Genomic DNA, 20539 nt, shown 5'->3' with positions numbered 1-20539 from the left:
GGGGCCAGTATAATAAAATAAAAATATGTATTCACTAACTGTAAGTCGCTCTGGATAAGAGCATCTGCTAAATGACTAAAATGTAAATGTATATCCCCTTGATTAGCCCAGTAACTGTTACCCATTACCCTCCTGGTAATGAGATGAAAACAAGCACAGTTAGCGTTAAACATGGGTAGCACGAAATGGACATGAGTTGCTAGAAATGCATAAAAAAGTATTTTTATTGTAATTAATATTATGAATCATATCCACCCTTAGAAAAAAGTGGGAGCATCGTGAGCCAAAACAAAAACACGGCAACAGTACAGGAGCCTCTTTGAATACACAGCATTTAGATTGTATACATGATTAATTTCTTTTTTGTTTAAAGTTCCTATTATTGCTCTACCAACTACATCTGTTCCAACTAGAAATTGTGAATGACTACATAATTTAGTTGTCAAAGAAAGATGAGAAAAAAAAACTGCTAAATACCCACCCCCATACAAATGGTAACAACCTCGACTGAAAACATAAACTAACAGGCAAGCACAGTCGGAGGGCCATTCATTCTCAACTCCATTCAGGAATGTAACTAAAATATACCTCCATTATTTTCAATAAGGACTTTTTATTTCAATTCATAAATTGAATTTCATTTAATTCCCTGAGTTGAGATGAAATGACCCTCCAACCACACACAGGCATTTCAGTTTGAACTGAGATAAGGCTGTTGCCTCTGGAATGTTGAGCTTAAATTGTTTTTCTTGTTCAGAAAAGCTCAAGAGATCAAGTGCTGCTATTTGAGTCCTTTTTTTTTTTGTTCGTGCATTAGTGAACTATTTTAAAGCATCAAAGAATAAAACAGCATTGGGACTGTTTTAAATATGAGCTTTTCCCTACAATGATAGACAATTGACAATTTCAGGGGTTGCTGACAAGAGACCATCAATTAGATACAGGATGTAAGAGGGAGAGAGCGGTCTACAGTAGTCCTTGTCCCGAATGATCCGGTCTTGTGCAGATCAGAATTTAAGAGTCCACTGCTTGACGCTGGCATCATGGGAGGTGGTCACTAGAGTGTGCTCATCTATCCAGGCCAGGCCACTGACATGGTGCAACCTGTGGGCATCTGTGGAAAGGGATGGGAGAACAGTCATTTATTTCACAGTGACACCACAGTCATTTCAATGTGACACTACAGCAAAAGGGGGCAAAAGACTGGTTATCAAGAGAGGTCATAAGACTAACATTTTAGAATTGGGTGTGCATATACAGTATGTGTTTTCCACTGAAAATTGAGCATTTTGAATGTCTTCCTGCAGAGCAGGAAGGAATAATGCTGACTGACTGAATAGGCTACTGCCGTCTAGTGGTGGTGAATATAATTCATTTTAGGGACATTTTGGAGAAATTCTGCAGCAATGGTAATAAAAGATGCTGTCATTTGTCACAGAGACACTGAAAACTGTAATGTTAGCTTTTGTTGTCCAGACAAAAATCTAACTACCTACACAAAAAGGTAGATTTAGCTACCAGCTCTAAAAGGTTGCTACGGAAAGGAGATGGAGTTTAAAACCGCTTCCCAGTCGAGTGGTGACACATTATCCATGCAACACGTTCAGTTTCCATAGTGCTGGTTTGAAATATCTGGATACGGTTACACAGGGGCTTTAAATAGCCCAACAGGGGAACTCCAGATACTTTGTGTGTGTATGCCTCTGCTCACTGAATACTATTTTGGCCCTCACCTGGGATCTTCAGTCTCTTGTCTGCGTCATTCACTGTCCAAACGTAGACCATCATGTCCATCCCACCGCTGGCAAAGTGTTCGTTGTCGGGCGACCAGGCCAAGGTGACTACTTTTGCGTGGTGTCCATAAAAATCATTTTTGACCTGTCGGAGGGGGATAAATAGAAATGATGCAGAATCCACCATGGAAAATAAAGTCTCCACTCACAATCAAATTGATGGTATGATTGTATGCATTACACTAGCGCTGATTGATATTAATTAACCCAAATGGCATTTGCTGTTCATTGGGCTTTAGGAATATATTTCTTGTAAACATGTATAATTCTAGCATTCAGGCCAGCGAATATGGAAGAACATGTTAATGATACTTTTTTTTGCACATTTTGCTTCAGAGGGATATGCGAGAGGCTGCATACCGAGTAATTGTCTGCCACTGTGAAGACTGTGACAACCTTCTTCTCATCAGTGACGGCCAGGTAGGCACCATCTTTGGAGTAGGCCATGTCTGTGACTGGCCCCTTGGCCTCCACACTCTTCCCCTCGTCCTTCAGAGTGTTGCCTTGGACAGAATACAAGTGGACCTTTCCATCCTGCCGGGAGGAGGGAGAGAAATGCCATTGACAAGGGGAGAAATCTATAGTTCGATCTGACTCACACCTAAATAACTTTAGCATGCAGTTTTAAGAAAGTACATTCTGAAGAGTTTCATAGCAATGATTCATTGTGCCCGATGCAAGTGTGTAAACATAAGACTACTTGACGAAATATGACACAGGACATCATCCAATAGATCTTGAAATTCCATTATTTCGGATCCAATACTACTTCGGATCCAACACTGATGATAATAGTTCCAGTTCAAATGAAGTTGCTATATGGAGACTTACTGCCCCGCCCACTGCCGCAGTGCTGCCCCCTGGGTGGATGGCTCCCGCTTCCGGCTCATAGTCCAGACTGTCCAGCGTGAACACCTTCTTCTTGTCCTTCAAAAACACCACCTGAGGACCACCACACAGTCAATTCAATTGTGTCACCCATTTATGAATAACATGACTAAATACCCAACCCTGACTACAATACACTCCAACTATGACGCCTGAATGACAGATGAGTGGGCACACATCAGGAGTTGACTTGGTTACCTGTCCGATGCACACAGCCAAAGCCAGCCCCCCTGCTGCTACCGACACATGTTTAGGTTGGACGTCCATCTTTACCAGGTTGGAAGCACTGCCAAAACAACAGTGTCATCTAATCATTTTCCATTAACATGGACCTTTACGTCCTCTGGGGAAAACTCAATGTCTGATGTCAATAGATCACTATTAACGTGTACTTTCCCTTTTAATAAAATGTAATGGTGTGGTATCAAAGGATGTGTCAAATATAGATGTTGCTCCGGGTTTATGAATGAACATAATGTATGACATCACAACTGCTCGAGCTTGCCCAATGAGAATAAGTGAAAATCATCTTGAAAGCAGGCAGTATTATTATTACAAAGCTACCCTAACTACAGATAAGAAAGAACTGAGGAATTCTACATAAATATTCCATAGGAAGCCGTTCAAGAGTTTGGTGAAATGTGTTTTTATCTCATATCAGGATAAGTCCCAAATCACACACTATGCCAAGTGTGCTTCTGGTCTTCTAACCCAAGTTGAACGCTTCTGGACCCACCTGTATTCTTTTTTGGTCACGCTGGTGAAGCGGACCGTGTCGTCCATGCTGCAGGTCACCAGCTGGTCAGTATTGTCCACCACCATCTTGGTGACCAGGTTGCTGTGACCCTTCCCTGAGAAGTCGTTGTTCTCCCCAGTCTCTGCGTCCCAGTAATGTGGAGGCCACGGTTAAGGAATGTCTGACACACCAGGAGAGGGCAGCGGAGCAGATCTTATCATGGGCTTAACTTAACACAAGGGACCATAGCACCATAACATTAGTGGTGTGGGCCTCTTGTTAAATTACCCCAGACAATGACATTAGCAGCGGTTATGGGAACTAAAACATAAGCAGAAATGGCTATTAGATTTTATGTGAGTCTTCATAAGTGCCAATCATGCTGTTGGATTCTGCATACACAAGGCCTTGACCATTAGCACTTTAGAGGGCATTTTTTAGCCTCATGTTCCAAATGCCAATCAGCCCCCATTATGTAAGTCCCATTCACACAGGGGAAATGGACTCCGCTGAAAGCACCGCTCATCGTTAATAGGCCTCAGTGTTGACACAGCATGCCCTCCTCCCAGTGAAAGGATATTGATGTGCCCGTCATGGCTGCCAGAGTAGATGTAAGAACGTCCCCCGTTTTTGTGAACCGTCAAGGACTGAATGGATTTGCTGTGACCCTGTAAGGCACATCATAAGAGAGACTTATTGTTTAGCACACAGTCAAATGGTTAGTGGTGAACAACATTCATTCAGTTTGACTCAAAACCATCACAGTTGTGACACTTTCAGTTTGGGCACGATTTCAGTATTTAAGAATCAAATGAGCAATTTCAGTGGTCTCCAGAAAACTGTCATATGAGCTATTGGATTTTGGTGACTGCCGAGAACCATTTGTATGCCATCTTCTGTCCTGTTACTGAGCTACTTGCATGTGTTGAGTAACAAGTGGCTTGAGAATATCTTTAAAGGACGATTTTGTAATACAGATAATGTTTGTAGAGTGCTCATCATGATAATAAATCTGCTAGGGACCGTTTCTGGGCAGTCCGTCAATATCAGGAGATAAACCCTGCCAGTCGTGTCTGTAAAGAGTTAAAAAGAATACCCTAATCTTAACACCCCCTCCAGCCCCGACTCTGGATCCCCAACTCCTTTAAGCTGCTTTTACACTACACTGAAAATCGTGTAGTGTGAACGAAGCTTTTGACTGACCTTGATGGTGCGGAGTGGCCGGTCGGGGTTACTCTTGTCCAGGTAGTTGATGTAGCCAGACAGGGAGACGCTGAGCAGGTGGTCCTTCTGCCACAGGCAGCCCAGCTGCTGGTCCATGACATCGGCGCCCATGTTGAAGGTGGTGAGGGCCGTGCTGGTGCCCACGTCCCACAGCTTCACCGTCTTGTCGCCCGAGGCCGAGATGAGCTGAGAGCTGTCGGGGCTCCAGCTCACCTGGAGGAGAACAGAGGGAAGGAGTGGACGCAGGGTTAAAGATGGGAGGCGTCGAATCACTGTCAGTTAGCAGTGCTTTCAGCAGAAACCTGTTCAGCTACAGTTTCTCTTTTGTGGTATAAGCTGGGAAAGCATGACAATTTTCCTACCGGTGTCCACTTTTTTTGTTATGGACTTCAAGCTCAAAACCAAACCTCTAAACGTAAATCAAATGGAGGTATCGAGTAGAAGTAAATTAATCCACAAATATGTATATAATTTAATGTGTTAAGTGACTGCATGTCAGTGATGTACACAAGATCCGTAATTATGTTTTATTTATTTACCAAGAGATGAAGCTTGGGTCAAGGCCAGGAACACAGGCTTAGGCCCGGACTTGCAAGCTTTTAAGGAACTGAGGACTCATTGTGTAAGACAAATCAGAAAGGCTAAATCTGATTATTATGTAACCGCTCTTTCGGATTGTAATGGGAACCCGGCTAAATTCTGGAAAACTGTCAAATCCCTGAAGGGTTCTACTTCCACCTCTCTGCCAAAACAAATTAATTCAGACACTGGCCTCATTACAGAAAAATTAATGCCATCATTGATGCATTAAAATCACAATTTTCATTTTAGCGGGCTCTCTTTGAAAGAACTTTAAGCCTATTCACAATGATATTGGACTGGATGCTGATAGGGGACTATTTAAATAAAGCTTTGACTATTTCCAGAGAAATACGTCCTGGATGCTTTGCTAACAATAGACAAGAAATCCACAGGGGGCGACCAATTGGATCCTGGTCCGTTTAAGTGTGCAGCGCCCATCATTGTTGGCTCAATAACCCCATTTTTTATTTATTTAACATTTATCAGGAAATATTAAAAAAGTATGGAAATTAGCTCGTGCCACTCCATAAGGGCGGGGATAGTAGTGAAATTAATAATCGCCCATTTTTCAAGGCTTCCTTGTCTAGCTAAGATTCTTGAATCCTTGGTAAATGTACAACTTTGCTCTTTATCATCTGAGAAAAGTATTTTGACTAAACCAAATCAGGGTTTAGGCCTGGGCATAGCACCATTACAGCAACCACTGTAGTTAATGAGCTTGTCAATGCTTTAGACACTAAAATGAAATGTGCTGCTTTGTTTGTGGACCTGTCAAAAGCTTTTGATACTGTTGATCATGCTATTTTATTGAATAAAGGTTGTCCTCAATAGGCCTGAGCTCTGACGCCTTTTCATGGTTTCCTGATTATCTTAGTGACAGAACTCAGGCCATCGTGATTGATAGGGTTAAGTCTGAATTTATTTAAGTACATAAAGGTGTACCACAGGGGTGGATTTTGGGACCTGTTCTCTTCACCATTTATGTAAACACCATTGGTCAACCTGTTAAAAGTTGTAAACTTCATCTATTGACCCGACTGTTTATCTGGCTGTGTCAAAACTACAGATTTTATACCTATGCAGGAATCCCTTGCCGATTTAAAACTTGTGCTTAATATGGGAAAAACGAAATACATGTTTTTAAACTCTCATAAGAATGTTTCAGATGTACTACATGTTCACTCAGATGGTTCTCCAATCGAACGTGTTCCTGAATATACATACTTAGGCATTTGGATTGATATGGATAAAATGTTTTTAAAAAACAGATGAGCTGATTATTTAAAGTTGGCTTTTTCCTACAGAAACAGATTGTGCCTTTTTCTAAACAGTAGGAAGCAGATTATTCAGTCAACCTTTATCTGTTCTTGATTATGGTGATATTATTTATTAAAGCACAGCTGCTACTACTCTTAAATCTTTGGATGCCATCTACCGTAGTGCCCGTCGTTTTGTTACAGGTGACAGTTTTAATACTCATCACTGCATCCTGTATCAAAAGGTCAGCTGGACTTCGCTAAAGACCCGTAGATCTCTACATTACTCCCTTTTTGTTTACAAGGCCCTAGTTCATAAACATCCGTCTTATCCAACTTTTCTGTTAAAGTATAGACACACCCGAGTTGCCTAACCCATTCACAGGATTGGTTAACTCGAGGGTGCTAAGGTCTCCACTGAGCTAGGTAAACCTGCTTTTAGTTAATGCTTCTTTTCACAGGAATACATTGCACTCCTAATTTAAAAAGGAAATCATCCATTTTGCTTGTTTACATTCAAGTCCCTCTGAAAGACTACATGGCCACTTTAATCTGGACTGGGTGTTCACTCCTCATCAGTAGAGCCTGACAAGTTATGCAGGCTAAAGTATAAACTCAAAGACTACATGTTTCAAACCACAAGGCGGAGTTGAACGTTGACGTGGAAAATAATAACGCTACAGAAGCTTTTGAGATACTTACGGCATAGACTCCTCCCTCGTGGGCCTTGGCTCCGCCCAGAGCGCCAATCTTCTCGCCCGTCTTTCCGTCGTACAGGAAGATCTAGGAAAACAGGGTCAAGTAAGAACCAGCACTGTAGGGTAAAATTGCTTCCTTTCACCATCAGGAAGAAACATGTGCCTGCTACTGCCCTACAGTCAGCAATTATTGTGGCTTCACTGAAATGTATCTGACAAAATGTGCTAATTCACTGCTGTTTTCTACTGTACTCTTATTCCACTCCACAGCATGTATTTGGACAGTGAAGCTACATTATATATTTTTTTGGCGCTATACTTCAGCATTTTGGATTTGAGATCAAATGTTTCATATGACGCGACAGTACAGAATGTCACCTTTTATTTGAGGATATTTACATACATATCTGTTTTAGCATTTAGAAATGAGAGCACTTTATGCATCTAGTCCCCCCATTTGAAGAAGTCATTATTTGGACAAATTCACTTGTGTATAAAGTAATCAAAAATTTTGTATTTGGTCCCAAATTCCTTGCACGCAATGAGTAAAGCAAGCTTTTGACTCTACAAACTCGGATGCATTTGCGGTTTGTTTTGGGTTATGTTTTTCCCAATAGTAACTGAATGGTGACTGGAGTAATTTGCTTTCTAATTGAGTCGATAAGATGTTTCTGAACACTTCTAAATTATTATGCTGATAATGCCATGATTAAGAAAAATCATGAAAGAATCATGAATAATGATGAGTGAGAAAGTTAGAGGCTACAACAAAACATGCTTACCTCTCAACATTACCAATAACAGGGGAGGTTAGCATTTTTGGGGGGAGGGTATGATCTTTGTGCCTCTAACTTTCCCACTCATTCACGATTCATTCATTATTATTCAGAATCATGGTAGCATCCACATGAATGTAGAAGTGTTCAAAAACATCTTATTTACAATAAAATATTACTCCAAAATGACAATACATTATTCAGTTCCTATTGGGCAAAACATAATCCAAAAAACTGAAAATGCATCAAACTAGTTTGTGGAGTCACAAGCGTGATATAGTCATTGCATGTAAGGAATATGGGACCAGATGCTTAACTTCCCTACTTTAATACAGTAAGTGAATTTTTCCAAATATGCATGAATTCTTCAAATAAAGTGCTTTCATATCTAAAAACAGATATGTATGAAAATACCCTCAAATAGAAAGGTGACATTCTGTACTATTGCTAATATGTAACATTCTATCTCAAATCCAAAATGCTGGGGTATAGAGCCACATTTAAAATGTTAGCGTCACTGACCAAATACATAGTGTTGAGTGTACATTTGACTAAAACAAAAACTGTTTCTATAACAATTCAAATAGGCTGTCAATGTTCTAGCATCAGTCGTGGGTTCTGAAACAACCTTAGTGATGCTGGGTCCCTGACCATGTAGCAGCTCTGGCAGCTGCCGGACTCACCTGACCATCAGCGCCAGCCGTACAAAAGCGGTTCCCGTCTGGAGAGAAACGCACGCAGTTGACAAACCGGCTGTGGTCCTACGATGGGGGTAGAGTGGGAGAGATTGTTAGAGAATTCTTCGAGCCATTCCAAAAAAGCAGGATTATAAAGTAAGATCGCCAACTTTGATAAACAGCCAAATATAACTCTGGATTTTCTGGTTGATTTAAGAGGGCTACATTTGTATATTGGTTGTTGTTGCCAGGTCAATTATACCTTGTTACGTTTAGTCTATTTCTTGAAAATATTACGTTATTTCAAGCAATTTTGGAGAGTTAGCAGGCTTACTCATTGGTCCAGAATACACACACACACACACAAAGGGACAACCTAATTCTGGAGACCCTTAGAAGAATTCCTCTGAAGAATTTCCCCTATGTTTCATAAGGCTCCCTTTTCAACCTGCAATAACACCCATTTGCTAGAGCACGTAAAAGTCTAATTTATCTTGTCGTCTCTGTTGAAACTTCATGGGAACTACAAGGAGCTCAGACTGGCATGAACATTTCCAACTACAAATGTTTTCAGCATCGTGAATATCAAAAGCTTAGCCTGCGCACTGCCAAAGTACTAAACGCAACGCTCTTAAGATGCCTCCATCTAGGAGTGTACGCTGGTTAGTTGACTAGTTGAATCAGGTGTGCTACTGTGCTTGAACAAATATGACTGTGGAACAGTTAGGACCAGTTTGAGACACATTTAAAAACAGACTGCAACATATGATCTTGCCTGGTTTGAGACCATTTATATTTTATCACTGAAAGGGATAGCCCATTAGAGTCCTAACTAACAGAGCAAATTGTATCATGTTCAGCACTACCATCTCTACAGCAGAAGTGATTTAATCTCTATTAGAGTGAGGTCATTGCTTAAATAAACAATCATTACAGTGTGGGGTAAACAGACATATGAACAGAGTGAGTGTATTTGTTTAATGTTCAGCTCATTGCAAGGCTTTGCATGATTTGTGAATACACTCCAAGCCAAAGCCAGCCATTTAGCGCTGCCCAAAATAAACAAAAGCATTTGTTTTATTAGGGTCGTTTCCCCTCAACATATTTGTAGCCAAGCTACCCTATGGCAGTAAAATTGGGATGTGTAAGCACTGAATGTATATGGATGTGGCCCAAGACCAAACACAGTGATTGGTGGTAGCCTGTTGCAAACCCAAGTCCAGACAGACAGCTTTCTTGCTCAAGGGTAGTGGCAGGGGAAACGGCAAAAAAAAAAGGATTTTTAGCAGACTTCTCCAAGACCGGTAGTGTTTGGTAGGCATAATGCACCAAAATGTTATTACTGAATAAGTTGAGGTAGTAGAGTGTAGAAATGTAGAAACGCTGTTCACAAATATACCCAGATATTAAAGGGGATGTGGACTGTAACATGTGAATGTACACAAAATACCATGTGAAAGCAAAGAGTGGAACAAACTGAGAACCACTCAAAAAAGTTGCCAAGAATATAAATGCGTAGGCCCAAGACCAGAGTACTTCCCCTTGACCACATCTCTATACGTGCACTACAAATGAAGGCTTTTGGTTTCTGTTCTTGAACTCTTTATAGACATCAGAAACACTTTTTTTTTTTACCAAACTAATTCCAGCAGTGCGGCACCACGAACTTAGTGACCAAAACACCAATGTCAACCAAAGTAGACTTGACGCCTACATGCTGACGCCTTCCATGGTCAACAAATGTATCCAAGTATTCACGACAGGGATAACCCGGCCATAGGACAAACACCAAGGGGGCGATTCAGACTTAGGAAATTGACGTCTTCCCTACACATGTCAGTATTTGGAATTTAGACTTCCCTTACTCAGTCGTAACGCGCTCTGCCGGTGTGGTTACCATTCAACCGCTGAAAACCCTCCCACTTGCTGGCCAACATATTTTATTGTGGAGATTTCAATCAATAGGGTTCTCAGTACATTTATCTTAAGTCATCCCTTTAAATACGGTGTACCTTTCAGTTAGAATTTTGTTGATGCTCAATAGAATATAAAAATCAAGAGAACAGGTTCCGAATATTAGGGATGAATGAATAGAAATCCATATTAATCTGCTTCAGCACCAAATTGGTATATTTAATAATACTCTGATATTGTGGTTTAGGTTTATGAAAGTATTTATGAATAAAAATAAACAGGGTTGGAGAGCGTTTACGCACGAAAACGGTGGTTTGAGTCATTCTGAAAATTGACACGGTTCTTCAACCCATGGTAATGTTGGAAGATTAGTGTACATAGAATTATAATAGGGAGAATAGTGTACAATAGTATACCCTCATCTATTGCTAGCACTGACCATGGTCATCCCCAAAGCCAACACCTCCTTTGGCCGCAATTCCTTCCAGTTTTCTGCTGCCAATGACTGGAACAAATTGCAAAAATCTCTGAAGCTGGAGACACTTATCTCCCTCACTAACTTTAAGCATCAGTTGTCAGAGCACCTTACCGATCACTGCACCTGTACACAGCCCATCTGAAATTAGCCCGCCCAACTACCTCATCCCTATATTGTTATCTATTTTGCTCATTTGTACCCCAGTATCTCTATTTGCACATCATCTCTTGCACATCTATCATTCCAGTGTTAATACTAATTGTAATTATTTTGCACTATAGCCTATTTTATTGCCTACCTCCATAACTTGCTAAATTTGCACACTGTATATTATATGTATTTCTGTTGTATTTTTGACTTTGTTTTGTTTTACCCCATATGTAACTCTGTGTTTGTTTTTAATCGCACTGCTATGCTTTACCTTGGCCAGGTCGCAGTTGTAAATGAGAACTTGTTCTCAACTGGTTTACCTGGTTAAATAAAGGTGAAATAAAAAAAAATAAAAAATAAAAACTGTGTGATGACACGGCCAAGTATTGCGCAATGCATATGGTTCAAACTGTTACGGCTTGTCTGTGCTCCATAACTATTTATTTAGCTAGCCTACATGTCTTTTTAAAAATATCATCAACTGTTACTAATGATCCTCAGCAACAACCACACAGCCGGGAAAGTGTTTAGAGAGGAAGCAAATGAAGGTAAACGAAACAATGTAACGATAATGTAGACTATAACAACTGAAGGGAACTAACAGTAAATTGGCAGTTGAATATGTGGTTATTAGTCCTACTGATGGTCGATACTGATAGTGGCTAATCTTTAACATGAGAAATAGGAAACAGAAAGTTGGGGTAGCCTATAATTAAGACATTCGAGAGTGCTCATCCCTGCAAGTTAAAAGGCCGTACAATTTAAATTTTGCATAACGGCACGGAATTTCATAAAGTTTACTGTGGGAAAGTTGATATGCTTCAGTTTCACAGTCTCCAGCGATAAGGTTAAATAGATCTATACTGAACAAAAATATAAACGCAACATGTACAATGTTAGTCCCATGTTTCATGAGTATAAATAAAACATCCCAGAAATGTTCCATATGCACAAACACCTTCTCAAATTGTGCACAAATTTGTTTACATCCCTGTTAGTGAGCATTTCTCATTTGCCAAGTTAATCCAACCACCTGACAGGTGTGGCATATCAAGAAGCTGATTAAAAAGCATGATCATTACACAGGTGCACCTTGTGCTGGGGACAATAACAGGCCACTATAAAATGTGTAGTTTTGTCACACAACACAATGCAACAGATGACTCAGTTTGAGGGCGCATGCAATTGGAGCTGTTGCCAGAGAACTGAATGTTAATTTCCCTAGCATAAGCCGCCTCAAATGTTGTTTATAGAGAATTTGGTAGTATGTTCAACCGGCCTCACAACCACAGACCAGGTGTAACCACACCAGCCCAGGACCTCCACATCAGCTTCTTCACCTGCACAAACTGTCAGAAACCACCTCGGGAAAGCTCATCTGCATGTTCGTCGTCCTCACCAGGGTCTTGACCTGACTGCAGTTTGGCGTCGCAACCGACTTCAGTGGGCAAATGCTCACATTCGATGGCCACTGGAGAAGTGTGCTCTTCACGGATTAATTCCGGTATCAACTGTACCGGGCAGTGAATGTGGGCTAGCGGTTTACTGATGTCAACGTTGAGAACAGAGTGCCCCATGGTGGCGGTGGGGTTATGGTATGGGAAGGCATAAGCTACAGACAACAAACACAATTGCATTTTATCTATGGCAATTTTAATGCACAGTGATACCGTGATGAGATCCTGAGGCTATATAAGGTCCCACAGTTGACAGTGCATGTCAGAGCAAAAACCAAGCCATGAGGTCGAAGTAATTGTCAGTAGAGCTCTGAGACAGGATTGTGTAGAGGCATTGAAGGTCCCCAAGAACAGTGGCCACCATCATTCTTAAAATGGAAGAAGTTTGGAAACACCAAGACTCTTCCTAGAGCTGGCTGCCCGGCCAAACTGAGCAATCAGGTGAGAAGGGACTTGGTCAGGGAGGTGGTCACTGACAGTGCTCCAGAGTTCCTCTGTGGAGATGGGAGAACCTTCTAGAAGGACAACCATCTCTGCAGCACTCCACCAATCAGGCCTTTATGGTAGAGTGGCCAGACAGAAGCCACTCCTCATCCTCATGACAGCCCGCTTGGAGTTTGCCAAAAGGCACCTAAAGACTCTCAGACCATGAGAAACAAGATTCTCTGGTCTGATGAAACCAAGATTGAACTCTTTGGCCTGAATGCCAAACGTCACGTCTGGAGGAAACCTGGCACCATCCCTACGGTGAAGCATTGTGGTGGCAGCATCATGTTGTTGGGATGTTTTTCAGCGGCAGGGACTCGGACACTAGTCAGGATCGAGGGAAAGATGAACGGAGCAAAGTACAGAGACATCCTTGATGAAAACCTGCTCCAGAGCCCTCAGACTGGGGCGAAGGTTCACCTTCCAACAGGACAATGACCCTAAGCACACAGCCAAGACAACGCAGGAGTGGCTTCGGGACAAGTCTCTGAATGTCCTTGAGCGGCCCAGCCAGAGCCTGGACATGAACATCTCGAGAGACCTGAAAATAGCTGTGCAGCGACGCTCCCCACCCAACCTGACAGACTGAGAGGATCTGCAGAGAAGAATGGGAGAAACTCCCCAAATACAGGTGTTCCAAGCTTGTAGCGTCATACCCAAGAAGACTCGAGGCTGTAATCGCTGCCAAAGGCACTGCAACAAAGTACTGAGTAAAGGGTCTGATTACTTATGTAAATGTGATATTTCAGTTCTGTTAGCAAATTTGCAAAGATTTCTACAAACCAGTTTTTGCTTCGTCATTATGGGGTATTGTGTATAGATTGAAGACAAAGAAAATGTAATCCCTTTCAGAATAAAAGCTCTTGTCAAGAGTTCTTATCAAGTTGTAAATGACAGTGCATTGAGAATGGTATTATTTATGTCAGGGGAAATTAAGTAGATGGGATGCTTTTCCCACTTGGAACTGGTAGGTTCGCTAAACCTTATTCATTGTTTCCTCATGTGTTAAGGTGGTGGAATTATTAGGAATTAAGTTCAGAATACAGCGTATCTGTAGACACACCTCTACCACACCTTTATTTACTTGATCTACACCCCCAAATGAATAGCAGGTGAATAACATGCTATTCCCATGCTTAAGTTAAAGGTCAGAAGTAGAGAGAAAAGTCCATAAAAAGGGAATTACGTTCCATTTCCGCTTAACTCGAGTTGGAATTCCCCCCCAAGTGAATCCGGTCTATAGTATCACAAGGCAATACTCATGAAAATAAGTTAGAGATCTGTAGACAATTCCCTCCCAACCACACACCCTGATGGACATTGAGAACCAGTTCCAATTATATTTTTATTTTTTTCCAGGAATATCACACACTCACTGTGATTGAGAACTTGAACTTGAAAGGGGGTCCCTCAAAGAAGGCCCCACAGTTGTCATCGCTGCCAGAGACCAGGCGGTAGGGGCGAGTCTGCTTGATGTCCACGCTGTTGATGACTTTGGAGTGGCCCGAGAGCTCTCCCACAGAGGAGCCAGTGTCCCACAGGAACACAGCCCCAAACCTGGGAGGAAGAACAAACATTTACAGTGGGACAGGACAAGACAAAACATTTACTAAATCTATACAGCCAGAACCAAATATCGACTGGTCATTCACAAGTGCTTGGTTAAACGCGAAATTCCCCTTATCCAATAAGAAAAATACTTTTGCAAATATCTCATTTAAAAAAGGTCTTAGACATGATATGTCACATACTGGCATACTGAATTTATGTCAGATACTGGGATGTTCACTTTAAGAACAGGGTTGCCCACTACTGTTTCAAGAGAGGTAAGCGTTTGTTCCAGCCAAGCACCAACATGCTGGGTCGTGTTCAGAGGACATGAAAGGGAAAAAAAATACAGATACATTATCGCCTGAATTTACACAATAATGCTTATTTTTGTTTTTCTGTTTCAAAACAGTTTGTCTTATGCCTACTGAACACAACCCTGATTCAGTTAATCATGTTTCTAGAAAAAAGCCTGCACACCCTGTAATTCTCCAGGTTACGTGTTGATGACCGCTGACCTAAAGCTTATACAATCGTCAATGACATACAACCATTGTTGTACTGCACTGTTAGCAAAACCTGAGAGCTTATTTGGAAGGTAAGTGTGCAGGCTCCATTTCCCTGTCCTGCTTGTGGTCTGCACTAGGCCCTATAGACTCACTTCTCACGTCCCTCTCCTACACAAGCAATCCTTTTGCTGTCCTCAGTCCATGCGATGTCCTTGATTTTCCCCCCGAAAGGCTGGTACTCATACTTCAGCAGGTGTTCCTTCTGGGTAGTGTCCCAGATACGGATCTTACCAGACACATCTGTAGGAAACATTACATTTGAACGTTGCAGATTTGGTATCACTACCATGAAAATGATCTCTGCCCATTTGGCTCTATGCAAATTACATATTCTCCACAGAATATACACGCATGAGAGGACTCTAGGTAGATGCAAATGTCTATGTCTGGTCTTTTCACCATTCACAATGTAGACGCCAAATCCATTGACAGAAGAGAAGCGAGTGAATTTGAAAAGCTTTCACGTTTTTCTTGCCATCTGAAGCATGATAAGACATGATAACCCATAGCTACCTCCAGAAGCAATGTAGAAGCCACTGGGAGCGTACTTGGCGACAGTAACCTGATGAGGGTGCTCGGTGTAGATATCAGCTATGGCAGGGTTCTGTCAGAGATTAAGCAAAACTCTAACATTAGTACAGGTTGTCACACACACACACACACACACATCCCAAGAATACTTTTAAAATGCACACAGCTGCAATATAGACTGGGGAAGAGATGATATCCTATAATAAATCTGACCAGGCAGCCCAAATCACATATTTTACTCTACATGAACACACTCAGATATAGGCCTATGAGTTTTAGGTTATCAGCTGTGAACAATGTGTCAGGTGATATGTTGATTTCATTGAAGGAATTACATTAATGTTCCTGATGATGACGCTCTTTCCATTGGTATAGAGGAAGTTGTTGCCTTTGGGATCCCCACCTAGGACTTTGGCAACACCTCGTTCCATTTGTGGGAGGCTGGCAAATACATGCTCTGTGTGAATGACACGGAAAAGTGTGTTATTATTGTTATCTGGTTATAGGCATGGTCTAGGTTAGTCTAGGCATTGGCCTATTTGGTAGGTAAATAACCCACACAACGATTACAGAACTGTACTTCAACTAATACAAACTGAATTACACTATAACTTGTATAATGTAAAGGGTTAGTATCATGTAATGATGCCAGGCCATTGAAATGCATATTGTAAATAGCAGTCTGTCACAAAGACAATAACTAAATAGGCCGACATCTACCTCTGCTTTTAGTTGATTAATTACACTTTAGCAGATCAATGTAAAATATCAACTATGCGCGCGACCGTATAATGTACTTGCTAAAAGCACGCACAACCACCCACATTCTGTGACATGTCATAACAATGCCTTGGTTTTTCGTATGGCTATTTCAAAACTGAGTAGGTTCACGTTCAAGCTCCATCCAATAAGAGGAAAATCAACTCAATTACGAATGCGTGGCTATTCATACACAGGAACCTTCACAGTGGTGTGATGTCTTTCAAGACAGGAAATGTGATTGAAAATGCAGATTGGGCGAGGTTTGTGCAATACACACGTAGCAAACTAGCTAGCTAGCTAGCTGCTTCTCTCTGTAGTGAAGCACGTCTTCATTTGTTCTGAGGAAGCGATTAAAGGTCCATCTTTATTGTATATTGTTTCAAAAAGCAAAATAAATTAAACAACTTACTCAATTCATATGACATGTTCGCTGATTTTGTATTAATTCCTCCGAATGAATGAAACACCAAACCTCCCTGATCCACCGGCTGGTCTAGACTGCTAATCGCACAAACACGGAAGCGAACGACACTCTTGGTATGCCTGGTGTTGCCCATATATAGTAAACTCCGACGCGAGCAGCTGCTGTAGACTTGCGATCACTTGCTTATTGAGGAAATGACGTTTGTTTGAATAGTGTAGTTCATGAAGATACCCAACAAGGTAAATATAAGACACTTTGACACTTTGCCCCAGAGGTTAAGGAGTGATGTGATGACAAATAGGTTAAAAAAAGCTATTTTTAAAACGTTATGCAGCTATCAGCGTTGGGTGTGGGGATGGGGGATTCCCAGGTATCCTAGTGGCCGGTGATTTTAATGCAGGGAAACTGAAATCCATTTAAACTCATTTCTGCCAACATGTCACCTGTGCAAAAAACTATAGATCGCCTTTACTCCACACACAGAAACTCCATTTGGTAAATCTGACCATAGCTCTATCCTCCTGATTCCTGCTTACAAATAACGACTTAAACAGGAAGTACCAATACAGAAGTGGTCCGATAAAGCGGATGCTAAGCTACAGGACTGTTTTGCTAGCACAGATTGGAATATGTGCCGGGATTCATCCGATGGCATTGAGAAGTTTACCACATCAGTCACCGGCATCATTTATAAGTGCATGACAATGTCCTCCCCACGGTGACCATACGTACATATCCCAACCAAAAGCCATGGATTACAGGCAACATCCGCACAGAGCTAAAGGCTAGAGCTGCCGCTTTCAAGGAGAGGGACTCTAATCTGGACGCTTATAAGAAATCCTGCTACGACCGCCGATGAGCCATCAAACAGGCAAAGCGTCAATACAGGACTAAATTCTACTACGCCGGCTCTGACGCTCATCGGGTGTGGCAGGGCTTGCAAACTATCACGGATTACAAAGGGAAACCCAGCCGCGAGCTGCCCAGTGACACAAGCCTACCAGAGGAGTTAATGCCTTCTATGCTCGCTTCGAGGCAAGCAACACTGAACCATGCATGAGAGCACCAGCTGTTCCGGATGACTGTGTGATCACGCTCTCTGTTGCCGATGTGAGTAAGACCTTTAAACAGGTTAACATTCACAAGGCCGCAGGGCCAGACGGAATACCAGGACGCATACTCAGAGCATGCGCTGACCAGCTGCAAAGTGTCTTCACTGACATTCTCAACCTCTCCCTGACCCAGTTTGTAATACCTACATGTTTCAAGCAGACCACCATTGTCCCTGTCCCCAAGAATGCCAAGGTAACCTGTCTAAAGGACTATCGCCCCATAGCATTTTTTAAATTTTAGTCATTTAGCAGACGCTCTTATCCAGAGCGACTTACAGTTAGTGAGTGCATACATTTTTTCATACTGGTCCCCCGTGAGAATCGAACCCACAACCCTGGCGTTGCAAGCGCCATGCTCTACCAACTGAGCTACACGGGACTATAGCACTCACATATGTAGCCATGAAATTCCTTAAAAGGCTATTCATGGCTGACATCAACACCATCATCCCAGACACCCTGGACCTACTCCAATTTGCCACCCCAACAGATCCACAGATGACGCAATCTCTATTGAACTCCACACAGCCCTCTCCCACCTGGACAAGAGGAACATCTATGTGAGAATGCTGTTCATTGACTACAGCTCAGTGTTCAATAATAATAATAATAATAATAATATGCCATTTAGCAGACGCTGGACCTCCTGACGGGCCGCCCCAAGGGGGTGAGGGTAGGCAACAACACATCTCCCACGCCGACAACACGGGGACCCCTCAGGGGTGTGTGCTTAGTCCCCTCCTGTGCTCCCTGTTCACCCACAACTGCGTGGCCGCGCACGACTCCAACACTATCATTACGTTTGCCAACGACACGACAGTGGTAGGCCTGATCACTGACGACGATGAGACAGCCTATTGGGCGGAGGTCAGAGACCTGGCAGTGTGGTGCCAGGACAACAGCCTCACCCTCAACGTCAGCAAGACAACGGAGCTGATCTTGGACTACAGGAAACGGAGGGCTGAGCATGCCTCCATTCACCTCAACAGGGCTGTAGTGGAGCAGGTCAAGAGCTTCAAGTTCCTTGGTGTCCACATCACTAAGGATCTATCATGGTCCACACACACCACCAATACAGTCTTTTTTCTTTTTTTTTAAACATTTTTTAGTCATTTAGCAGACGCTCTTATCCAGAGCGACTTACAGTTAGTGAATACATATTTTTTTTATACAGGCCCCCCGTGGGAATTGTACCCACAACCCTGGCGTTGCAAACGCCATGCTCTATCAACTGAGCTACATCCCTGCCGGCCATTCCCTCCCCTACCCTGGACGACGCTGGGCCAATTGTGCGCCGCCCATGAGTCTCCCGGTCGCGGCCGGCTGCGACAGAGCCTGGATTCGAACCAGGATCTCTAGTGGCACAGTTAGCACTGCGATGCAGTGCCTTAGACCACTGCGCCACTCAGGAGTCAGTCTTGAAGAGGGCACGACAACGCCTCTTCCCGCTCAGGAGGCTGAAAAGATTTGGCATGGGCCCTCAGATCCTCAAAAAGTTATACAGCTGCACCATTGAGAGCATCTTGACTGGCTGCATCACCGCTTGGTAAGGCAACTGCAAGGCGCTACTGCCTAGGGACTTCATTCCTAGTTATATGTACAGTGGGGAGAACAAGTATTTGATACATTGCCGATTTTGCAGGTTTTCCTACTTACAAAGCATGTAGAGGTCTGTAATTTTTATCATAGGTACACTTCAACTGTGAGAGATGGAATCAAAAATCCAGAAAATCACAATGTATGATTTTTAAGTAATTAATTAGCATTTTATTGCATGACATAAGTATTTGATACATCAGAAAAGCAGAACTTAATATTTGGTACAGAAACCTTTGTTTGCAATTACAGAGATAATACGTTTCCTGTAGGTCTTGACCAGGTTTGCACACACTGCAGACCTTCTCCAGATCCTTCAGGTTTTGGGGGCTGTCGCTGGGCAATACGGACTTTCAGCTCCCTCCAAAGATTTTCTATTGGGTTTAGGTCTGGAGACTGGCTAGGCCACTCCAGGACCTTGAGATGCTTCTTACGGAGCCACTCCTTAGTTCCCCTGGCTGTGTATTTCGGGTCGTTGGAAGACCCAGCCATGACCCATCTTCAATGCTCTTACTGAGGGAAGGAGGTTGTTGGCCAAGATCTTGCGATACATGGCCCCATCCATCCTCCCCTCAATACGGTGTAGTCGTCCTGTCCCCTTTGCAGAAAAGCATCCCCAAAGAATGATGTTTCCACCTCCATGCTTCACGGTTGGGATGGTGTCCTTGGGGTTGTACTCATCCTTCTTCTTCCTCCAAACGGTTTTAGACCAAAAAGCTCTATTTTTGTCTCATCAGACCACATGACCTTCTCCCATTCCTCTGGCTCATCCAGATGTTCATTGGCAAAGTTCAGACGGGCCTGGACATGCGCTGGCTTGAGCAGGGGGACCTTGCGTGCGCTGCAGGATTTTAATCCATGACGGCGTAGTGTGTTACTAAT

The 20539-nt window shown here is 42.5% G+C and overlaps 1 protein-coding gene across 1 annotated transcript; it reads right to left on the bottom strand.

Annotated features, from left to right (window-relative positions):
* Window positions 1-206: 206 nt before the first annotated feature.
* Window positions 207-17070, bottom strand: LOC121575515 (WD repeat-containing protein 1-like). The gene is made up of 15 exons (XM_041888667.2): window positions 16935-17070; window positions 16099-16220; window positions 15746-15836; window positions 15325-15472; window positions 14492-14672; window positions 8637-8714; window positions 7182-7262; window positions 4621-4854; window positions 3998-4085; window positions 3418-3574; window positions 2880-2967; window positions 2625-2735; window positions 2154-2327; window positions 1734-1878; window positions 207-1114 (listed from the first exon to the last, which is right to left on the bottom strand). Exons 1-15 carry the CDS (start codon window positions 16948-16950, stop codon window positions 1008-1010), a joined length of 1821 nt encoding a protein of 606 aa, XP_041744601.1. The 5' UTR covers window positions 16951-17070; the 3' UTR covers window positions 207-1007.
* Window positions 17071-20539: the final 3469 nt, after the last annotated feature.

This window comes from Coregonus clupeaformis, chromosome 10 (assembly GCF_020615455.1).
Source record: "Coregonus clupeaformis isolate EN_2021a chromosome 10, ASM2061545v1, whole genome shotgun sequence".
Classification (NCBI taxonomy): Eukaryota; Metazoa; Chordata; class Actinopteri; order Salmoniformes; family Salmonidae; genus Coregonus; species Coregonus clupeaformis.
This window is presented reverse-complemented; position numbering and strand designations above follow the sequence as displayed.